The sequence below is a fragment of the Panulirus ornatus genome, chromosome 56 (assembly GCF_036320965.1).
Source record: "Panulirus ornatus isolate Po-2019 chromosome 56, ASM3632096v1, whole genome shotgun sequence".
NCBI lineage: Eukaryota > Metazoa > Arthropoda > Malacostraca > Decapoda > Palinuridae > Panulirus > Panulirus ornatus.
Genome location: NC_092279.1, coordinates 29,943,043 through 29,961,318, shown reverse-complemented (window position 1 = coordinate 29,961,318; position 18,276 = coordinate 29,943,043). Strand labels below are relative to the sequence as shown.

At 42.4% G+C, this 18,276-nt stretch overlaps 1 protein-coding gene across 1 annotated transcript in view; it reads left to right on the top strand.

Annotated features, from left to right (window-relative positions):
• Window positions 1-18,276, top strand: part of LOC139766042 (structural maintenance of chromosomes protein 6-like) — a 353,590-nt gene that overhangs the window by 19,225 nt on the left and 316,089 nt on the right. Inside the window, exon 4 of the mRNA XM_071694167.1 lies at window positions 4,287-4,483. Within this exon, the coding sequence (XP_071550268.1) occupies window positions 4,287-4,483 (197 nt within the window). The remainder of the gene's footprint in view (window positions 1-4,286; window positions 4,484-18,276) is intronic.

Below are 18,276 nucleotides of genomic sequence, written 5' to 3'. Positions count from 1 at the left end.
ATGGAAGCGGAAGTGGATCATAGGGTGGGGAAGGGGGCGAAAATTCTGGGGGCCTTGAAGAATGTGTGGAAGTCGAGAACATTATCTCGGAAAGCAAAAATGAGTATGTTTGAAGGAATAGTGGTTCCAACAATGTTGTATGGTTGCGAGGCGTGGGCTATGGATAGAGTTGTGTGCAGGAGGATGGATGTGCTGGAAATGAGATGTTTGAGGACAATGTGTGGTGTGAGGTGGTTTGATCGAGTGAGTAACGTAAGGGTAAGAGAGATGTGTGGAAATAAAAAGAGCGTGGTTGAGAGAGCAGAAGAGGGTGTTTTGAAGTGGTTTGGGCACATGGAGAGAATGAGTGAGGAAAGATTGACCAAGAGGATATATGTGTCGGAGGTGGAGGGAACGAGGAGAAGAGGGAGACCAAATTGGAGGTGGAAAGATGGAGTGAAAAAGATTTTGTGTGATCGGGGCCTGAACATGCAGGAGGGTGAAAGGAGGGCAAGGAATAGAGTGAATTGGAGCGATGTGGTATACCGGGGTTGACGTGCTGTCAGTGGATTGAATCAAGGCATGTGAAGCGTCTGGGGTAAACCATGGAAAGCTGTGTAGGTATGTATATTTGCGTGTGTGGACGTATGTATATACATGTGTATGGGGGGGGGTTGGGCCATTTCTTTCGTCTGTTTCCTTGCGCTACCTCGCAAATGCGGGAGACAGTGACAAAGTATAAAAAAAAAAAAAGAAAATCACCCATACTGACACATTTATCTTTACTTAACCTTTGCTGCACAAGTATATCCATACCATATCTTTCAATCCATCCATATCTCATAAAATTGATGAGCTCCAGTGGCACTTACTAGCATTTAGTCTCCCACCTTTAACGGGTAATTGGCAGATGGCAACTCTAGTTCAGTGTTTTTAGAGGCTCCTACTTTATGTTCCTACAAACTTCAACCTAATGTGTCTACCTAATGTTCCAACCTACTATTTCTACCTAATGCTCCCCTCCCCCCCCAATGTTCCTGCTCATTACTTCTTAATGTTTCTACCTAATGCTCCTGTCTAATTCTCCTACCTACTACTTCCATATGTTGCTCCTACGGTTTTGCCAAAAGGCAGGGCTAGCACATAATGCTCACTGCTGGAAAATCAAGGGTTACAAGAAATGAGTTGTGTGTTTTAAGTGTTGTCAAGTGTTATGTGTGAAATGGAGAGATTGTATGTTTGTGGACAGAATGCCAGCAGTACATGTGTGGGTTAAGCAGATAGAAAAGACAGCTACCTGGGTCAGAGAAGTGCAGCTTTACAACCATTGAAGTGCAGGCTCACTATGCAGCCATCACTGACCTTCTCAATACCCAGACGGGCAGTACCAGTAATATACTTCTGTGGTCGGTGGCTACCTACTTAGCATCTCTTTCCATCCAACTTTGATTATCCTTTTGTAACCAGTTCTTTACATCCAGCCTTTGTTTTCCCCTCCACTTTCTTACCTGGCCCTTCTTTCCATTCTTTGCTTTTGTTCACCTTACTTGCCAAGTTGTTTCATCCAGCCCTCGACCTTTCACCTACTTTTCAGCAACCCATCCACCACTCTTGGATCTCCTCTCAACTCTGATGATTTTTCCATTCAGCCTTTAATCTCCCTTATAGTTATCTTATGATTTCACTTATGTCTCTTTAGGATGTTATTTCGTCCCGTCTTTGATATCCTTACCACTTACTAAATCCTATCAAACAAACTTTGATCTTCCTTCTGAAACTAGCTCATTTTATTTGAATATATATTTGTTCTGAATATATATTTGAAGAATGTATGTGAGAAATACTTAGAAAAGCAAATGGATTTGTATGTATCATTTATGGATCTGGAGAAGGCATATGATAGAGTTGATAGAGATGCTCTGTGGAAGGTATTAAGAATATATGGTGTGGGAGGCAAGTTGTTAGAAGCAGTGAAAAGTTTTTATCGAGGATGTAAGGCATGTGTACGTGTAGGAAGAGAGGAAAGTGATTGGTTCTCAGTGAATGTAGGTTTGCGGCAGGGGTGTGTGATGTCTCCATGGTTGTTTAATTTGTTTATGGATGGGGTTGTTAGGGAGGTAAATGCAAGAGTTTTGGAAAGAGGGGCAAGTATGAAGTCTGTTGGGGATGAGAGAGCTTGGGAAGTGAGTCAGTTGTTGTTCGCTGATGATACAGCGTTGGTGGCTGATTCGTGTGAGAAACTGCAGAAGCTGGTGACTGAGTTTGGTAAAGTGTGTGAAAGAAGAAAGTTAAGAGTAAATGTGAATAAGAGCAAGGTTATTGGGTACAGTAGGGTTGAGGGTCAAGTCAATTGGGAGGTAAGTTTGAATGGAGAAAAACTGGAAGAAGTAAAGTGTTTTAGATATCTGGGAGTGGATCCGGCAGCAGATGGAACCATGGAAGCGGATGTGGATCATAGGGTGGGGAGGGGGCGAAAATCCTGGGAGCCGTGAAGAATGTGTGGAAGTCAAGAACATTATCTCGGAAAGCAAAAATGGGTATGTTTGAAGGAATAGTGGTTCCAACAATGTTGTATGGTTGCGAGGCGTGGGCTATGGATAGAGTTGTGCGCAGGAGGATGGATGTGTTGGAAATGAGATGTTTGAGGACAATGTGTGGTGTGAGGTTGTTTGATCGAGTAAGTAACGTAAGGGTAAGAGAGATGTGTGGAAATAAAAAGAGCATGGTTGAGAGAGCAGAAGAGGGTGTTTTGAAATGGTTTGGTCACATGGAGAGAATGAGTGAGGAAAGATTGACCAAGAGGATGTATGTGTCGGAGGTGGAGGGAACGAGGAGAAGTGGGAGACCAAATTGGAGGTGGAAAGATGGAGTGAAAAAGATTTTGTGTGATCGGGGCCTGAACATGCAGGAGGGTGAAAGGAGGGCAAGGAATAGAGTGAATTGGATCGATGTGGTATACCGGGGTTGACGTGCTGTCAGTGGATTGAATCAGGGCATGTGAAGCGTCTGGGGTAAACCATGGAAAGCTGTCTCGGTATGTATATTTGCGTGTGTGGACATACCACAATTAACTCTCAGTAACTTAGGATACTGAGGAAAATTTCACAAGAAGGTATCCGGATAAAACAAGAGAAAGCTGTTCTCATAACGTAGCAATGAGTACAAATTAGGGAAGAGCAAAGGAATAAATCTTTATATGACATTAGATAAAGGAGATGGTACATATCTGAAAAATCAGAACAAATATTTTTTTTTTTTTGCTTTGTCGCTGTCTCCCACGTTTGCGAGGTAGCGCAAGGAAACAGATGAAAGAAATGGCCCAACCCACCCCCATACACATGCACATACATACACGTCCACACATTCAAATACACACACCTATACATCCCAATGTACACACATACATACACAGACAGACACACACATGTACACAATTCACACCGTCTGCCTTTATTCATTCCCATCGCCACCCCGCCACACATGGAACAACATCCCCCTCCCCCCTCATGTGTGCGAGGCAGCGCCAGGAAAAGAAACAAAAAGAAAAGACAATGGAAGGTATTCATGAATTTTGGAGGAAGGGAAAGACCTGTCTTTTGAAATGTGTTAGGTCATAATTATTGGGAAAAACGTGAGAGGGTAGAGAGTTCCAAAGCTTTGACATGTAGGGAAAGAAGTAGGTATCAAAATAGTCCACCCTTGAGTTGCCGATGGCCACACAATAATCTTGTGATGCAGCAGCTTGCCGAGTATTGCATGGTCTAGCTAGTGGTTGGGGAACACAAGCAGCCAGCTCTCAGGAACAGAAACCAAAGTAATATCTATAGAAGAGGGAAAGTGAACCAGCATTGTGCCGTAGGGCAAGGGGATCAAGTTTGAAAGTTAGCCTGAGACAGTTTGTAAATCAGATTGCTTTTGACTCAACTTCGTCAAGTAAGCATACAGAGCTAGAACCACCCCAAATTCATCTGTTTCCTTGCGCTACCTTGCTGATGTGGGAGAAATCACTTAAATATAGTAAATAAAAAGTATATAGCTAGTTTTTATTTCTTTTATGACATTTTTCATGTACACAAGAAATAGATTTACTTATGACCATTGCCACTGCTACCACTTCTACGAAAAGAAACTAACTTATCACCATGTCATTTAAATATAGGACCAACCATCTCTTACTTTTAACATGTGTAATATCAGACTGAGAGAAAGAGAGTGTGTTTAGAGTTTAGTTTTGACAGTATTTGCATCCGTGACTCCCGATGTTGAAGTATAGAAAATTGTTATTTTCAAAACTTTTCTCTTTTCAGAGTACGGAATAAGTGGGCTGAGAAACATGCACTGTGGAATGAAAAGGTAAAAGGAATTCATAATGAAAGGGAGAAGCAAGAGCAAGACATGAGAACCGAGGATAGCCATCGTCTCAACATTCAGAATACTTTGGATGTGAAGAAAAAGGACTTGATGCAAGTTTTATTGGAGGAAAAAGCCATCAAAAGACATTGTTGTTAGTAATGATTTCTTCTAGGTTTAATGTAATGCAAGCAGTCACTTCATTGACAGATCAGATTTGTAGCACTTCAACATTATTTTGTCTAATTATTTTTGCAGTCTTTTCTGAAAAATTGACTAGAATAACTAGTAGTTGATTAGAAAGGGTAGTGAGTGGTGGGATGAAGAAGTAAGAGTATTAGTGAAAGAGAAGAGAGAGGCATTTGGACGATTTTTGCAGGGAAAAAATGAAATTGAGTGGGAGATGTATAAAAGAAAGAGACAGGAGGTCAAGAGAAAGGTGCAAGAGGTGAAAAAAAGGGCAAATGAGAGTTGGGGTGAGAGAGTATCATTAAATTTTAGGGAGAATAAAAAGATGTTCTGGAAGGAGGTAAATAAAGTGCGTAAGACAAGGGAGCAAATGGGAACTTCAGTGAAGGGCGCAAATGGGGAGGTTATAACAAGTAGTGGTGATGTGAGAAGGAGATGGAGTGAGTATTTTGAAGGTTTGTTAAATGTGTTTGATGATAGAGTGGCAGATATAGGGTGTTTTGGTCGAGGTGGTGTGCAAAGTGAGAGGGTTAGGGAAAATGATTTGGTAAACAGAGAAGAGGTAGTGAAAGCCTTGCGGAAGATGAAAGCCGGCAAGGCAGCAGGTTTGGATGGTATTGCAGTGGAATTTATTAAAAAAGGGGGTGACTGTATTGTTGACTGGTTGGTAAGGTTATTTAATGTATGTATGACTCATGGTGAGGTGCCTGAGGATTGGCGGAATGCGTGCATAGTGCCATTGTACAAAGGCAAAGGGGATAAGAGTGAGTGCTCAAATTACAGAGGTATAAGTTTGTTGAGTATTCCTGGTAAATTATATGGGAGGGTATTGATTGAGAGGGTGAAGGCATGTACAGAGCATCAGATTGGGGAAGAGCAGTGTGGTTTCAGAAGTGGTAGAGGATGTGTGGATCAGGTGTTTGCTTTGAAGAATGTATGTGAGAAATACTTAGAAAAGCAAATGGATTTGTATGTAGCATTTATGGATCTGGAGAAGGCATATGATAGAGTTGATAGAGATGCTCTGTGGAAGGTATTAAGAATATATGGTGTGGGAGGAAAGTTGTTAGAAGCAGTGAAAAGTTTTTATCAAGGATGTAAGGCATGTGTACGTGTAGGAAGAGAGGAAAGTGATTGTTTCTCAGTGAATGTAGGTTTGCGGCAGGAGTGTGTGATGTCTCCATGGTTGTTTAATTTGTTTATGGATGGGGTTGTTAGGGAGGTAAATGCAAGAGTTTTGGAAAGAGGGGCAAGTATGAAGTCTGTTGGGGATGAGAGAGCTTGGGAAGTGAGTCAGTTGTTGTTCGCTGATGATACAGCGCTGGTGGCTGATTCATGTGAGAAACTGCAGAAGCTGGTGACTGAGTTTGGTAAAGTGTGTGGAAGAAGAAAGTTAAGAGTAAATGTGAATAAGAGCAAGGTTATTAGGTACAGTAGGGTTGAGGGTCAAGTCAATTGGGAGGTGAGTTTGAATGGAGAAGAACTGGAGGAAGTGAAGTGTTTTAGATATCTGGGAGTGGATCTGGCAGCGGATGGAACCATGGAAGCGGAAGTGGATCATAGGGTGGGGGAGGGGGTGAAAATTCTGGGGGCCTTGAAGAATGTGTGGAAGTCGAGAACATTATCTCGGAAAGCAAAAATGGGTATGTTTGAAGGAATAGTGGTTCCAACAATGTTGTATGGTTGCGAGGCGTGGGCTATGGATAGAGTTGTGCGCAGGAGGATGGATGTGCTAGAAATGAGATGTTTGAGGACAATGTGTGGTGTGAGGTGGTTTGATCGAGTGAGTAACGTAAGGGTAAGAGAGATGTGTGGAAATAAAAAGAGCGTGGTTGAGAGAGCAGAAGAGGGTGTTTTGAAGTGGTTTGGGCACATGGAGAGAATGAGTGAGGAAAGATTGACCAAGAGGATATATGTGTCGGAGGTGGAGGGAACAAGGAGAAGAGGGAGACTAAATTGGAGGTGGAAAGATGGAGTGAAAAAGATTTTGTGTGATCGGGGCCTGAACATGCAGGAGGGTGAAAGGAGGGCAAGGAATAGAGTGAATTGGAGCGATGTGGTATACCGGGGTTGACGTGCTGTCAGTGGATTGAATCAAGGCATGTGAAGCGTCTGGGGTAAACCATGGAAAGTTGTGTAGGTATGTATATTTGCGTGTGTGGACGTATGTATATACATGTGCATGGGGGGGGTTGGGCCATTTCTTTCATCTGTTTCCTTGCGCTACCTCGCAAACGCGGGAGACAGCGACAAAGAAAAAAAAACAAAAAAACTAGTAATTATTCAGACATGACAGAAAATGCACTGAACTATAGGATAGAAAGTTGTTGATACAGATACACCACCAAACTTCCGGCAGTTGATGGTTCGGCACCTTCTTTAGTCCGGACAAAATTATGTGAGGGAACTTGAAATTACTGCGGCCACCAGACTAGTTTACTGAGCGGCCACAGATGGCATTGTTTGTAGGGTGCGCTTATTTACATTTGTTACACTGCACTCGTTGGTGGTGATACCGCAGTTCTGTGAGATTCTTAGCTTATTTTGCTTAAATTTAACCCTAGCTATGGCTTTAAGACATATGAGAGTGTCAGTCGTGGTGTCAAATGTAAACACCAGTCCATATGGATCCAAGATAAAGTAGAACTGTTGAAAAAATTGACTGTGGTGTTTCAGTGTGTAAGCTGTGTGACATCTACAGTATTGGTTCATCAACTGTTTATGATATAAAGAAACAAAGGGAGAAAATATTGACATTCCATGCAGACAGCAATTCCAAAAAGCAAATGATGACTAGAAAAACTAGGAAAGATGGTAAGAGCACTGAGCACAATTGAGTGATGATGGAATGGTTTTGACAGCATCGGAGTGATGGAGTGGACTTGTCAGGTAGCATGATAATGGACCAGGCTAAGTTGTTTCATAAAGAACTTGAATTACAACATGAGCAGGACTATAGTAAAGGATGGATTAAAAGATTCAAGAAGCGTTATGGAATTTCCATGAATAAAGTGCAGAGAAAAGCAGTCTGCAAACCATGAAGGAGCTGCGGAGTATGTGGATGAATTTGTGAAACTCATAGCTGATGAGCACCTCTGTCCTGAGCAGGTGTATAATGCAGATGAAACTGCATTATTCTAGCAATGTACACCTAGGAAAACACTAACAACAGAAGACAGACCCCACAGGATTCAAACTGGGGCATATCTAGGGGAAATAGTGCCCATGGCAAGCACTGAAATTGCACCCCTGTCCAAACATATGACACCAATGTTTTTTATTTTTATTACTTCCGCCAAGGAGGTTATGTTTTTACTGGTGTTTGTTTGTTTGTCAGTGACTAACTTTCAACAAAAGTTTTTTTTTTTTTTTGTCGCTGTCTCCCGCGTTTGCGAGGTAGCGCAAGGAAACAGACGAAAGAAATGGCCCAACCCACCCCCATACACATGTATATACATACGTCCACACACGCAAATATACATACCTACACAGCTTTCCATGGTTTACCCCAGACACTTCACATGCCCTGATTCAATCCACTGACAGCACGTCAACCCCGGTATAACTCATTGATCCTATTCACTCTATTCCTTGCCCTCCTTTCACCCTCCTGCATGTTCAGGCCCCGATCACACAAAATCTTTTTCACTCCATCTTTCCACCTCCAATTTGGTCTCCCACTTCTCCTCGTTCCCTCCACCTCTGACACATATATCCTCTTGGTCAATCTTTCCTCACTCATTCTCTCCATATGCCCAAACCATTTCAAAACACCCTCTTATGCTCTCTCAACCACGCTCTTTTTATTTCCACACATCTCTCTTACCCTTACGTTACTTACTCGATCAAACCACCTCACGCCACACATTGTCCTCAAACATCTCATTTCCAGCACATCCATCCTCCTGTGCACAACTCTATCCATAGCCCATGCCTCGCAGTCATACAGCATTGTTGGAACCACTATTCCTTCAAACATACCCATTTTTGCTTTCAGAGATAATGTTCTCGACTTCCACACATTCTTCAAGGCTCCCAGGATTTTCGCCCCCTCCCCCACCCTATGATCCACATCCGCTTCCATGGTTCCATCCGCTGCCAGATCCAATCCCAGATATCTAAAACACTTTACTTCCTCCAGTTTTTCTCCATTCAAACTTACCTCCCAGTTGACTTGACCCTCAACCCTACTGTACCTAATAACCTTGCTCTTATTCATATTTACTCTTAACTTTCTTCTTTCACACACTTTACCAAACTCAGTCACCAGCTTCTGCAGTTTCTCACATGAATCAGCCACCAGCACTGTATCATCAGCGAACAACAACTGACTCACTTCCCAAGCTCTCTCATCCCCAACAGACTTCATACTTGCCCCTCTTTCCAAAACTCTTGCATTTACCTCCCTAACAACCCCATCCATAAACAAATTAAACAACCATGGAGACATCACACACCCCTGCCACAAACCTACATTCACTGAGAACCAATCACTTTCCTCTCTTCCTACACGTACACATGCCATACATCCTCGATAAAAACTTTTCACTGCTTCTAACAACTTGCCTCCCACACCATATATTCTTAATACCTTCCACAGAGCATCTCTATCAACTCTATCATATGCCTTCTCCAGATCTATAAATGCTACATACAAATCCATTTGCTTTTCTAAGTATTTCTCACATACATTCTTCAAAGCAAACACCTGATCCACACATCCTCTCCCACTTCTGAAACCACACTGCTCTTCCCCAATCTGATGCTCTGTACATGCCTTCACTCTCTCAATCAATACCCTCCCATATAATTTCCCAGGAATACTCAACAAACTTATACCTCTGTAATTTGAGCACTCACTCTTATCCCCTTTGCCTTTGTACAATGGCACTATGCATGCCAATCCTCAGGCACCTCACCATGAGTCATACATACATTAAATAACCTTACCAACCAGTCAATAATACAGTCACCCCCTTTTTTAATAAATTCCACTGCAATACCATCCAAACCTGCTGCCTTGCCGGCTTTCATCTTCCGCAAAGCTTTTACTACCTCTTCTCTGTTTACCAAATCATTTTCCCTAACCCTCTCACTTTGCACACCACCTCGACCAAGACACCCTATATCTGCCACTCTATCATCAAACACATTCAACAAACCTTCAAAATACTCACTCCATCTCCTTCTCACATCCCCATTACTTGTTATCACCTCCTCATTTGCGCCCTTCACTGAAGGGCACAAATTTGCTCCCTTGTCTTACGCACTTTATGAACCAATTTTGATGAAATTTTCAGGGAAAGTCAGAAATGACACAAGGACCAATTGATTAGATTTTGGGAGCGATCTGAATCATTGTCAGGATCCAGATGCCATTACGGAAATATCAATTTTTGTGAATAACTATTGAACTAATAATATCAATGTGATTCCAAATGCCAAAGATCTGTTTTCATGGTCAAGAAATCTAAATCTGTAAGATCCAAATCATTGTGTGGATCCAGGATGCCATTATGCCACTGACACCCCCCTTCAGGTGGTGCCCAGGGCACCTGCCATACCTACCATACCCTAGAAACGCCACTGGATTCAAACAGTCTAAGGACAGACTTACCATCTTAGGGTGCTCAGACATTTAATATATCTTTGATTTAGATTTCTAGCAGTCCATGGTATACTTTAGACACATTGGAGATGTATGATTAGTGCGTTAGAGGTGTGTTGATGAATTATTATTATGTGACCACGGTTGGTCTGGCAAAATGGTTAGTCCAACAAGGCTTTGGAACCAAGAGTGCCATAAAATTGGTGGTGTACATTTATTTATTGAGGGATGTAACATGGAAAAATAAGATAAAATGAAGAAGAGGTCCAAAAGAGGTACAGGGTACTGATAAGTATTGTTGATATATTGCATCATGAGTGAGTAGTGATGAAAGAAAGTGAGTATTAATGGTGGGTGAAGTAAATGTTAGGGTTAGTAATGTGGAAGTTGAGGGTACAGTTTGGGATCAGAGGTATTCAGTAAGGTGAATGAAAAAGTGAAAAGTTTGTAGAATTGTAAGCTGAAAAAGGTCATGTGATTAGGAATAACCTATTTAAAAAGAGGAGAAGGCATATATAGAGTTGATAGAGATGCTCTGTGGAAGGTATTAAGAATATATGGTGTGGGAAGCAAGTTGTTAGAAGCAGTGAAAAGTTTTTATCGAGGATGTAAGGCATGTGTACGTGTAGGAAGAGAGGAAAGTGATTGGTTCTCAGTGAATGTAGGTTTGCGGCAGGGGTGTGTGATGTCTCCATGGTTGTTTAATTTTTTTATGGATGGGGTTGTTAGGTAGGTGAATGCAAGAGTTTTGGAAAGAGGGGCAAGTATGAAGTCTGTTGTGGATGAGAGAGCTTGGGAAGTGAGTCAGTTGTTGTTCGCTGATGATACGGTGCTGGTGGCTGATTCATGTGAGAAACTGCAGAAGCTGGTGACTGAGTTTGGTAAAGTGTGTGAAAGAAGAAAGTTAAGAGTAAATGTGAATAAGAGCAAGGTTATTAGGTACAGTAGGGTTGAGGGTCAAGTCAATTGGGAGGTAAGTTTGAATGGAGAAAAACTGGAGGAAGTAAAGTGTTTTAGACATCTGGGAGTGGATCTGGCAGCGGATGGAACCATGGAAGCGGAAGTGAATCATAGGGTGGGGGAGGGGGCGAAAATCCTGGGAGCCTTGAAGAATGTGTGGAAGTTGAGAGCATTATCTCGGAAAGCAAAAATGGGTATGTTTGAAGGAATAGTGGTTCCAACAATGTTGTATGGTTGTGAGGCGTGGGCTATGGATAGAGTTGTGCGCAGGAGGGTGGATGTGCTGGAAGTGAGATGTTTGAGGACAATATATGGTGTGAGGTGGTTTGATCGAGTGAGTAATATAAGGGTAAGAGAGATGTGTGGAAATAAAATGAGTGTTGTTGAGAGAGCAGAAGAGGGTGTTTTGGAATGGTTTGGGCACGTGGAGAGAATGAGTGAGGAAAGATTGACCAAGAGGATATATGTGTCAGAGGTGGAGGGAACGAGGAGAAGTGGGAGACCAAATTGGAGGTGGAAAGATGGAGTGAAAAAGATTTTGAGTGATCGGGGCCTGAACATGCAGGAGGGTGAAAGGTGGGCAAGGAATAGAGTGAATTGGATCGATGTGGTATACCGGGGTTGATGTGCTGTCAGTGGATTGAATCAGGGCATGTGAAGTGTCTGGGGTAAACCATGGAAAGTTGTGTGGGGCCTGGATCTGGAAAGGGAGCTGTGGTTTCGGGCATTATTGCATGACAGCTAGAGACAGAGTGTGAACGAATGAGGCCTTTGTTGTCTTTTCCTAGCGCTACCTCGCACACATGAGGGGGGAGGGGGATGGTATTCCATGTGTGGCGAGGTGGCGATGGGAATGAATGAAGGCAGACAGTGTGAATTGTGTGCATGGGTATATATGTATGTGTTTGTGTGTGTATATATGTGTGTACATTGAGATGTATATATATGTATATTTGCGTGTGTGGACGTGTATGTATATACATTGTGTATGGGGGTGTGTTGGGCCATTTCTTTCGTCTGTTTCCTTGCGCTACCTCGCAAACGCGGGAGACAGCGACAAAGCAAAATAAATAAAAATAGATAAATGAATAAAAAGAGGGACAAATTTTTTTTTTTTCATACCTGATAGTCATTTTCCATGTTAGTGAAAAAATGCCAGGAACAAATGAAAAAAGTATAAGTATGTTAAGCAGGCATTGCTGGATTACATATTAATTGATAGTGTGTAAAAGAGACTCGTGGGTGTGAATGTGCTGAGGGGGCAGCTGGTAGGATGTTTGATCATTACCTGGTGGAGGTGAGGTTGAATTTGTGGTTTTAGGAAAAGAGCAGTGTGGTTTCAGAAGTGGTAGAGGATGTGTGGATCAGGTGTTTGCTTTGAAGAATGTATGTGAGAAATACTTAGAAAAGCAAATGGATTTGTATGTAGCATTTATGGATCTGGAGAAGGCATATGATAGAGTTGATAGAGATGCTCTGTGGAAGGTATTAAGAATATATGGTGTGGGAGGCAAGTTGTTAGAAGCAGTGAAAAGTTTTTATCGAGGATGTAAGGCATGTGTACGTGTAGGAAGAGAGGAAAGTGATTGGTTCTCAGTGAATGTAGGTTTGCGGCAGGGGTGTGTGATGTCTCCATGGTTGTTTAATTTGTTTATGGATGGGGTTGTTAGGGAGGTGAATGCAAGAGTTTTGGAAAGAGGGGCAAGTATGAAGTCTGTTGGGGATGAGAGAGCTTGGGAAGTGAGTCAGTTGTTGTTCGCTGATGATACAGTGCTGGTGGCTGATTCATGAGAAACTGCAGAAGCTGGTGACTGAGTTTGGTAAAGTGTGTGAAAGAAGAAAGTTAAGAGTAAATGTGAATAAGAGCAAGGTTATTAGGTACAGTAGGGTTGAGGGTCAAGTCAATTGGGAGGTGAGTTTGAATGGAGAAAAACTGGAGGAAGTGAAGTGTTTTAGATATCTGGGAGTGGATCTGGCAGCGGATGGAACCATGGAAGCGGAAGTGGATCATAGGGTGGGGGAGGGGGCAAAAATTCTGGGAGACTTGAAGAATATGTAGAAGTCGAGAACATTATCTCGGAAAGCAAAAATGAGTATGTTTGAAGGAATAGTGGTTCCAACAATGTTGTATGGTTGCGAGGCATGGGCTGTGGATAGAGTTGTGCGCAGGGGGATGGATGTGCTGGAAATGAGATGTTTGAGGACAATGTGTGGTGTGAGGTGGTTTGATCGAGTAAGTAACGTAAGGGTAAGAGAGATGTGTGGAAATAAAAAGAGCGTGGTTGAGAGAGCAGAAGAGGGTGTTTTGAAATGGTTTGGGCACATGGAGAGAATGAGTGAGGAAAGATTGACCAAGAGGATATATGTGTCGGAGGTGGAGGGAACGAGGAGAAGAGGGAGACCAAATTGGAGGTGGAAAGATGGAGTGAAAAAGATTTTGTGTGATCGGGGCCTGAACATGCAGGAGGGTGAAAGGAGGGCAAGGAATAGAGTGAATTGGAGCGATGTGGTATACCGGGGTTGACGTGCTGTCAGTGGATTGAATTGGGGCATGTGAAGCGTCTGGGGTAAACCATGGAAAGCTGTGTAGGTATGTATATTTTGCGTGTGTGGACATATGTATATACATGTGTATGGGGGTGGGTTGGGCCATTTCTTTCGTCTGTTTCCTTGCGCTACCTCGCAAACGCGGGAGACAGCGACAAAGCAAAAAAAAAAAAGAAAAAAAAAAAGAAAAGAGGAAACAGTATGGATGAGTGATGGCAGTGAAAGAAAGTAAGCTTGGGAAGGAGACTTCTCTGAAGAAATGCCCCAAAAAATTAAGTTTAGAATGGCAAATAATGAGAGTAAACAAAGCCAGGGGAATGGGAGAGGAATGGGAAGTGTTTAGGGAAAGTTGTGCAAGAAAAGTGTGTGGCAAGTGGGAGGTGGGCTGGTAAGAAAGGATAGTGAGTGGTGAGATGAAGTAAAGTTGCTCATGAAAGAGAAAAGAGCAGTATGTGGATGTAACTTATAAAGGAAAGATGCAGGTAGTCAAGAGGAAGGTAGTAAGGTACAATGATTGAAGAAGAGGGTAAGGGAGAGTTGGTTGAGCAAGTATCTGTAAACTTCAAGAAGAATGAAAGGTTTTGGAAAGAGTTTGATTGTGTGAGAAAATATTAGAACAAATGGGAACATTGGTGAAGGGGGCAAATGAGGATGTGATGACGTAGTGATTAAGTAAGGAGATGGAGTGAGTTATTTTAAAGGATTGTTGGATATGTTTGATGATAGGGATGGCAGCTGAAGGGTCTTTGGGTCAGGGAATATGCCAGATAAGAGTCCTTAAAAATCGTTTACTGAAGAAAGAGGGTAAATGCCTAGCTTGAGATAAAATGTGGCAAGGCAGCTGGAGTGAATTTTGTATTGAAAGGGAAAATGTGGCAAGGCAGCTGGAATGAATTTCGTATTGAAAGGGGATGACTGTGTTGTTGATTGGTTAGTTAGGATTTCTTTGTATGTATGGATCAGGATGAGGTGCCTCAGGATTGACAGAACCCTTGTATAGTACCACTATATAAAGGCAAAAGGGGGACAAAGGTGAGTGTTTAAACCACAGGGATATAAGTTTGTTGAGTGTACTTGATAAGTTGTATGGGGAAGTGGTGATTGAGAGAATGAAGGTGTGTACAGAGCATCTGATTGGGTTAGAACAGTGTGGTTCCAGGAGTTCTAAAGAATGAGTGGATGAGGTGTCTGCTTTGAAGAAAGTGTGTGAGAAATTCTTAGGGAAACAGGGATTTGTATGTATCATTTATGAATCTGAAGAAAGCGTATGATAAAGATGACAGAGACTCCTTTTGGAAGGTCTATAAATATATTGTGTTGGAGGTAAGATACTAAAAGCAGTAAGGAGTTTTAATCAAAAGTGTAAGGCATGCATACAATTAGGAACAGAGGAGAGTAAGTGGTTCCAGGTGAAGTTTGGTCTGTGGTAGTGGTGTGTTATATCATCGAGGGAGATAAGTGTAAGAGTCTTAGGGAGAGGAGTAAGTATCTGGTCTATAAGGGGGCTTGATAAGTTTGGGAGAGTTTGTGAAAGTAGGAAGTTAACAGTAAATGTGAATAAAAGCAAGGTTATTAAGTTTAGCAGGACAGAAGACCAAGTTAGTAGGGGTGTGAGATTGAATGGAGAAAATTTGGAGGAAACGAAGTGTTTTAGATACCTGGAAGTGGATGTGATAGCAAGTGGAACCAAGAAAGTGGAATTGAGTTATAGAGTGAGTGGGGGGGGGGCAAAGTTTCTTAGAGCATTGAGGAAACTTTTCTGAGAGGTCGGAAATGGGTATATTTGTAGGTTTAGTGGTCCCAATGATGATATATGGATGCAAGAAATGGGTTATATATTAGGATATGTATAGGAGGGTGGATGTATTGGAAATGAATTGTTTAGGAATAGATAAATCCACTGCAGCCACCTTGCCACATTTCATCTTTAGACTTTTTTATTATTATTATTATTATTATTATTATTATTATTATTTTCCTTTGTCGCTGTCTCCTGCGTTAGCGAGGTAGCACAAGGAAACAGACGAAAGAATGGCCCAACCCACCCACATACACATATATAAACATACCCGTCCACACACGCAAATATACATACATATACATCTCAGAGGTATAAGTTTGTTGAGTATTCCTGGTAAATTATATGGGAGGGTATTGATTGAGAGGGTGAAGGCATGTACAGAGCATCAGATTGGGGAAGAGGAGTGTGGTTTCAGAAGTGGTAGAGGATGTGTGGATCAGGTGTTTGCTTTGAAGAATGTATGTGAGAAATACTTAGAAAAGCAAATGGATTTGTATGTAGCATTTATGGATCTGGAGAAGGCATATGATAGAGTTGATAGAGATGCTCTGTGGAAGGTATTAAGAATATATGGTGTGGGAGGCAAGTTGTTAGAAGCAGTGAAAAGTTTTTATCGAGGATGTAAGGCATGTGTACGTGTAGGAAGAGAGGAAAGTGATTGGTTCTCAGTGAATGTAGGTTTGCGGCAGGGGTGTGTGATGTCTCCATGGTTGTTTAATTTGTTTATGGATGAGGTTGTTAGGGAGGTAAATGCAAGAGTTTTGGAAAGAGGGGCAAGTATGAAGTCTGTTGTGGATGAGAGAGCTTGGGAAGTGAGTCAGTTGTTGTTCGCTGATGATACAGCGCTGGTGGCTGATTCATGTGAGAAACTGCAGAAGTTGGTGACTGAGTTTGGTAAAGTGTGTGAGAGAAGAAAGTTAAGAGTAAATGTGAATAAGAGCAAGGTTATTCGGTACAGTAGGGTTGAGGGTCAAGTCAATTGGGAGATAAGTTTGAATGGAGAAAAACTGGAGGAAGTAAAGTGTTTTAGAGATCTGGGAATGGATCTGGCAGCGGATGGAACCATGGAAGCGGAAGTGAATCATAGGGTGGGGGAGGTGGCGAAAATTCTGGGAGCCTTGAAGAATGTGTGGAAGTTGAGAGCATTATCTCGGAAAGCAAAAATGGGTATGTTTGAAGGAATAGTGGTTCCAACAATGTTGTATGGTTGCGAGGCATGGGCTATGGATAGAGTTGTGCGCAGGAGGATGGATGTGCTGGAAATGAGATGTTTGAGGACAATGTGTGGTGTGAGGTGGTTTGATCGAGTAAGTAACGTGAGGGTAAGAGAGAGGTGTGGAAATAAAAAGAGTGTGGTTGAGAGAGCAGAAGAGGGTGTTTTGAAATGGTTTGGGCACATGGAGAGAATGAGTGAGGAAAGATTGACCAAGAGGATATATGTGTCGGAGGTGGAGGGAACGAGGAGAAGTGGAAGACCAAATTGGAGGTGGAAAGATGGAGTGAAAAAGATTTTGTGTGATCGGGGCCTGAACATGCAGGAGGGTGAAAGGAGGGCAAGGAATAGAGTGAATTGGATCGATGTGGTATACCGGGGTTGACGTGCTGTCAGTGGTTTGAATCAGGGCATGTGAAGCGTCTGGGGTAAACCATGGAAAGCTGTGTAGGTATGTATATTTGCGTGTGTGGACGTATGTATATACTTGTGTATGGGGGTGGGTTGGGCCATTTCTTTCGTCTGTTTCCTTGCGCTACCTCGCAAACGCAGGAGACAGCGACAAAGCAAAAAAAAAAAAAAAACATCTCAATGTACACATATATATACACACACACAGACATATACATAACACATGTACATAATTCATACTGTCTTCCTTTATTTATTCCCATCGCCACCTCGCCACACATGGAATAACAACCCCCTCCCCCCTCATGTGTGCGAGGTAGCGCTAGGAAAAGACAACAAAGGCCCCATTCGTTCACACTCAGTCTCTAGCTGTCATGTAATAATGCGCCGAAACCACAGCTCCCTTTCCACATCCAGGCCCCACAGAACTTTCCATGGTTTACCCCAGACGCTTCACATGCCCTGGTTCAATCCATTGACATCACGTCGACCCTGGTATACCACATCGTTCCAATTCACTCTATCCCTTGCACGCCTTTCACCCTCCTGCATGTTCAGGCCCCTATCACTCAAAATCTTTTTCACTCCATCTTTCCACCTCCAATTTGGTCTTCCACTTCTCCTCGTTCCCTCCACCTCTGACACATATATCCTCTTGGTCAATCTTTCCTCACTCATTCTCTCCATGTGCCCAAACCATTTCAAAACACCCTCTTCTGCTCTCTCAACAACACTCTTTTTATTTCCACATATCTCTCTTACCCGTACATTACTTACTCGATCAAACCACCTCATACCACATACTGTCCTCAAACATCTCATTTCCAGCACATCCACCCTCCTGCGCACAACTCTATCCATAGCCCACGCCTCGCAACCATACAACATTGTTGGAACCACTATTTTTTCAAACATACCCATTTTTGCTTTCCGAGATAATGTTCTCGACTTCCAAACATTTTTCAAGGCTCCCAGAATTTTTGCCCCCTCCCCTACCTTATGATTCACTTCCGCTTCCATGGTTCCATCCGCTGCCAGATCCACTCCCAGATATCTAAAACACTTTACTTCCTCCAGTTTTTCTCCATTCAAACTTACCTCCCAATTGACTTGACCCTCAACCCTTCTGTACCTAATAACCTTGCTCTTATTCACATTTACTTTTAACTTTCTTCTTTCACACACTTTACCAAACTCAAGTCACCAGCTTCTGCAGTT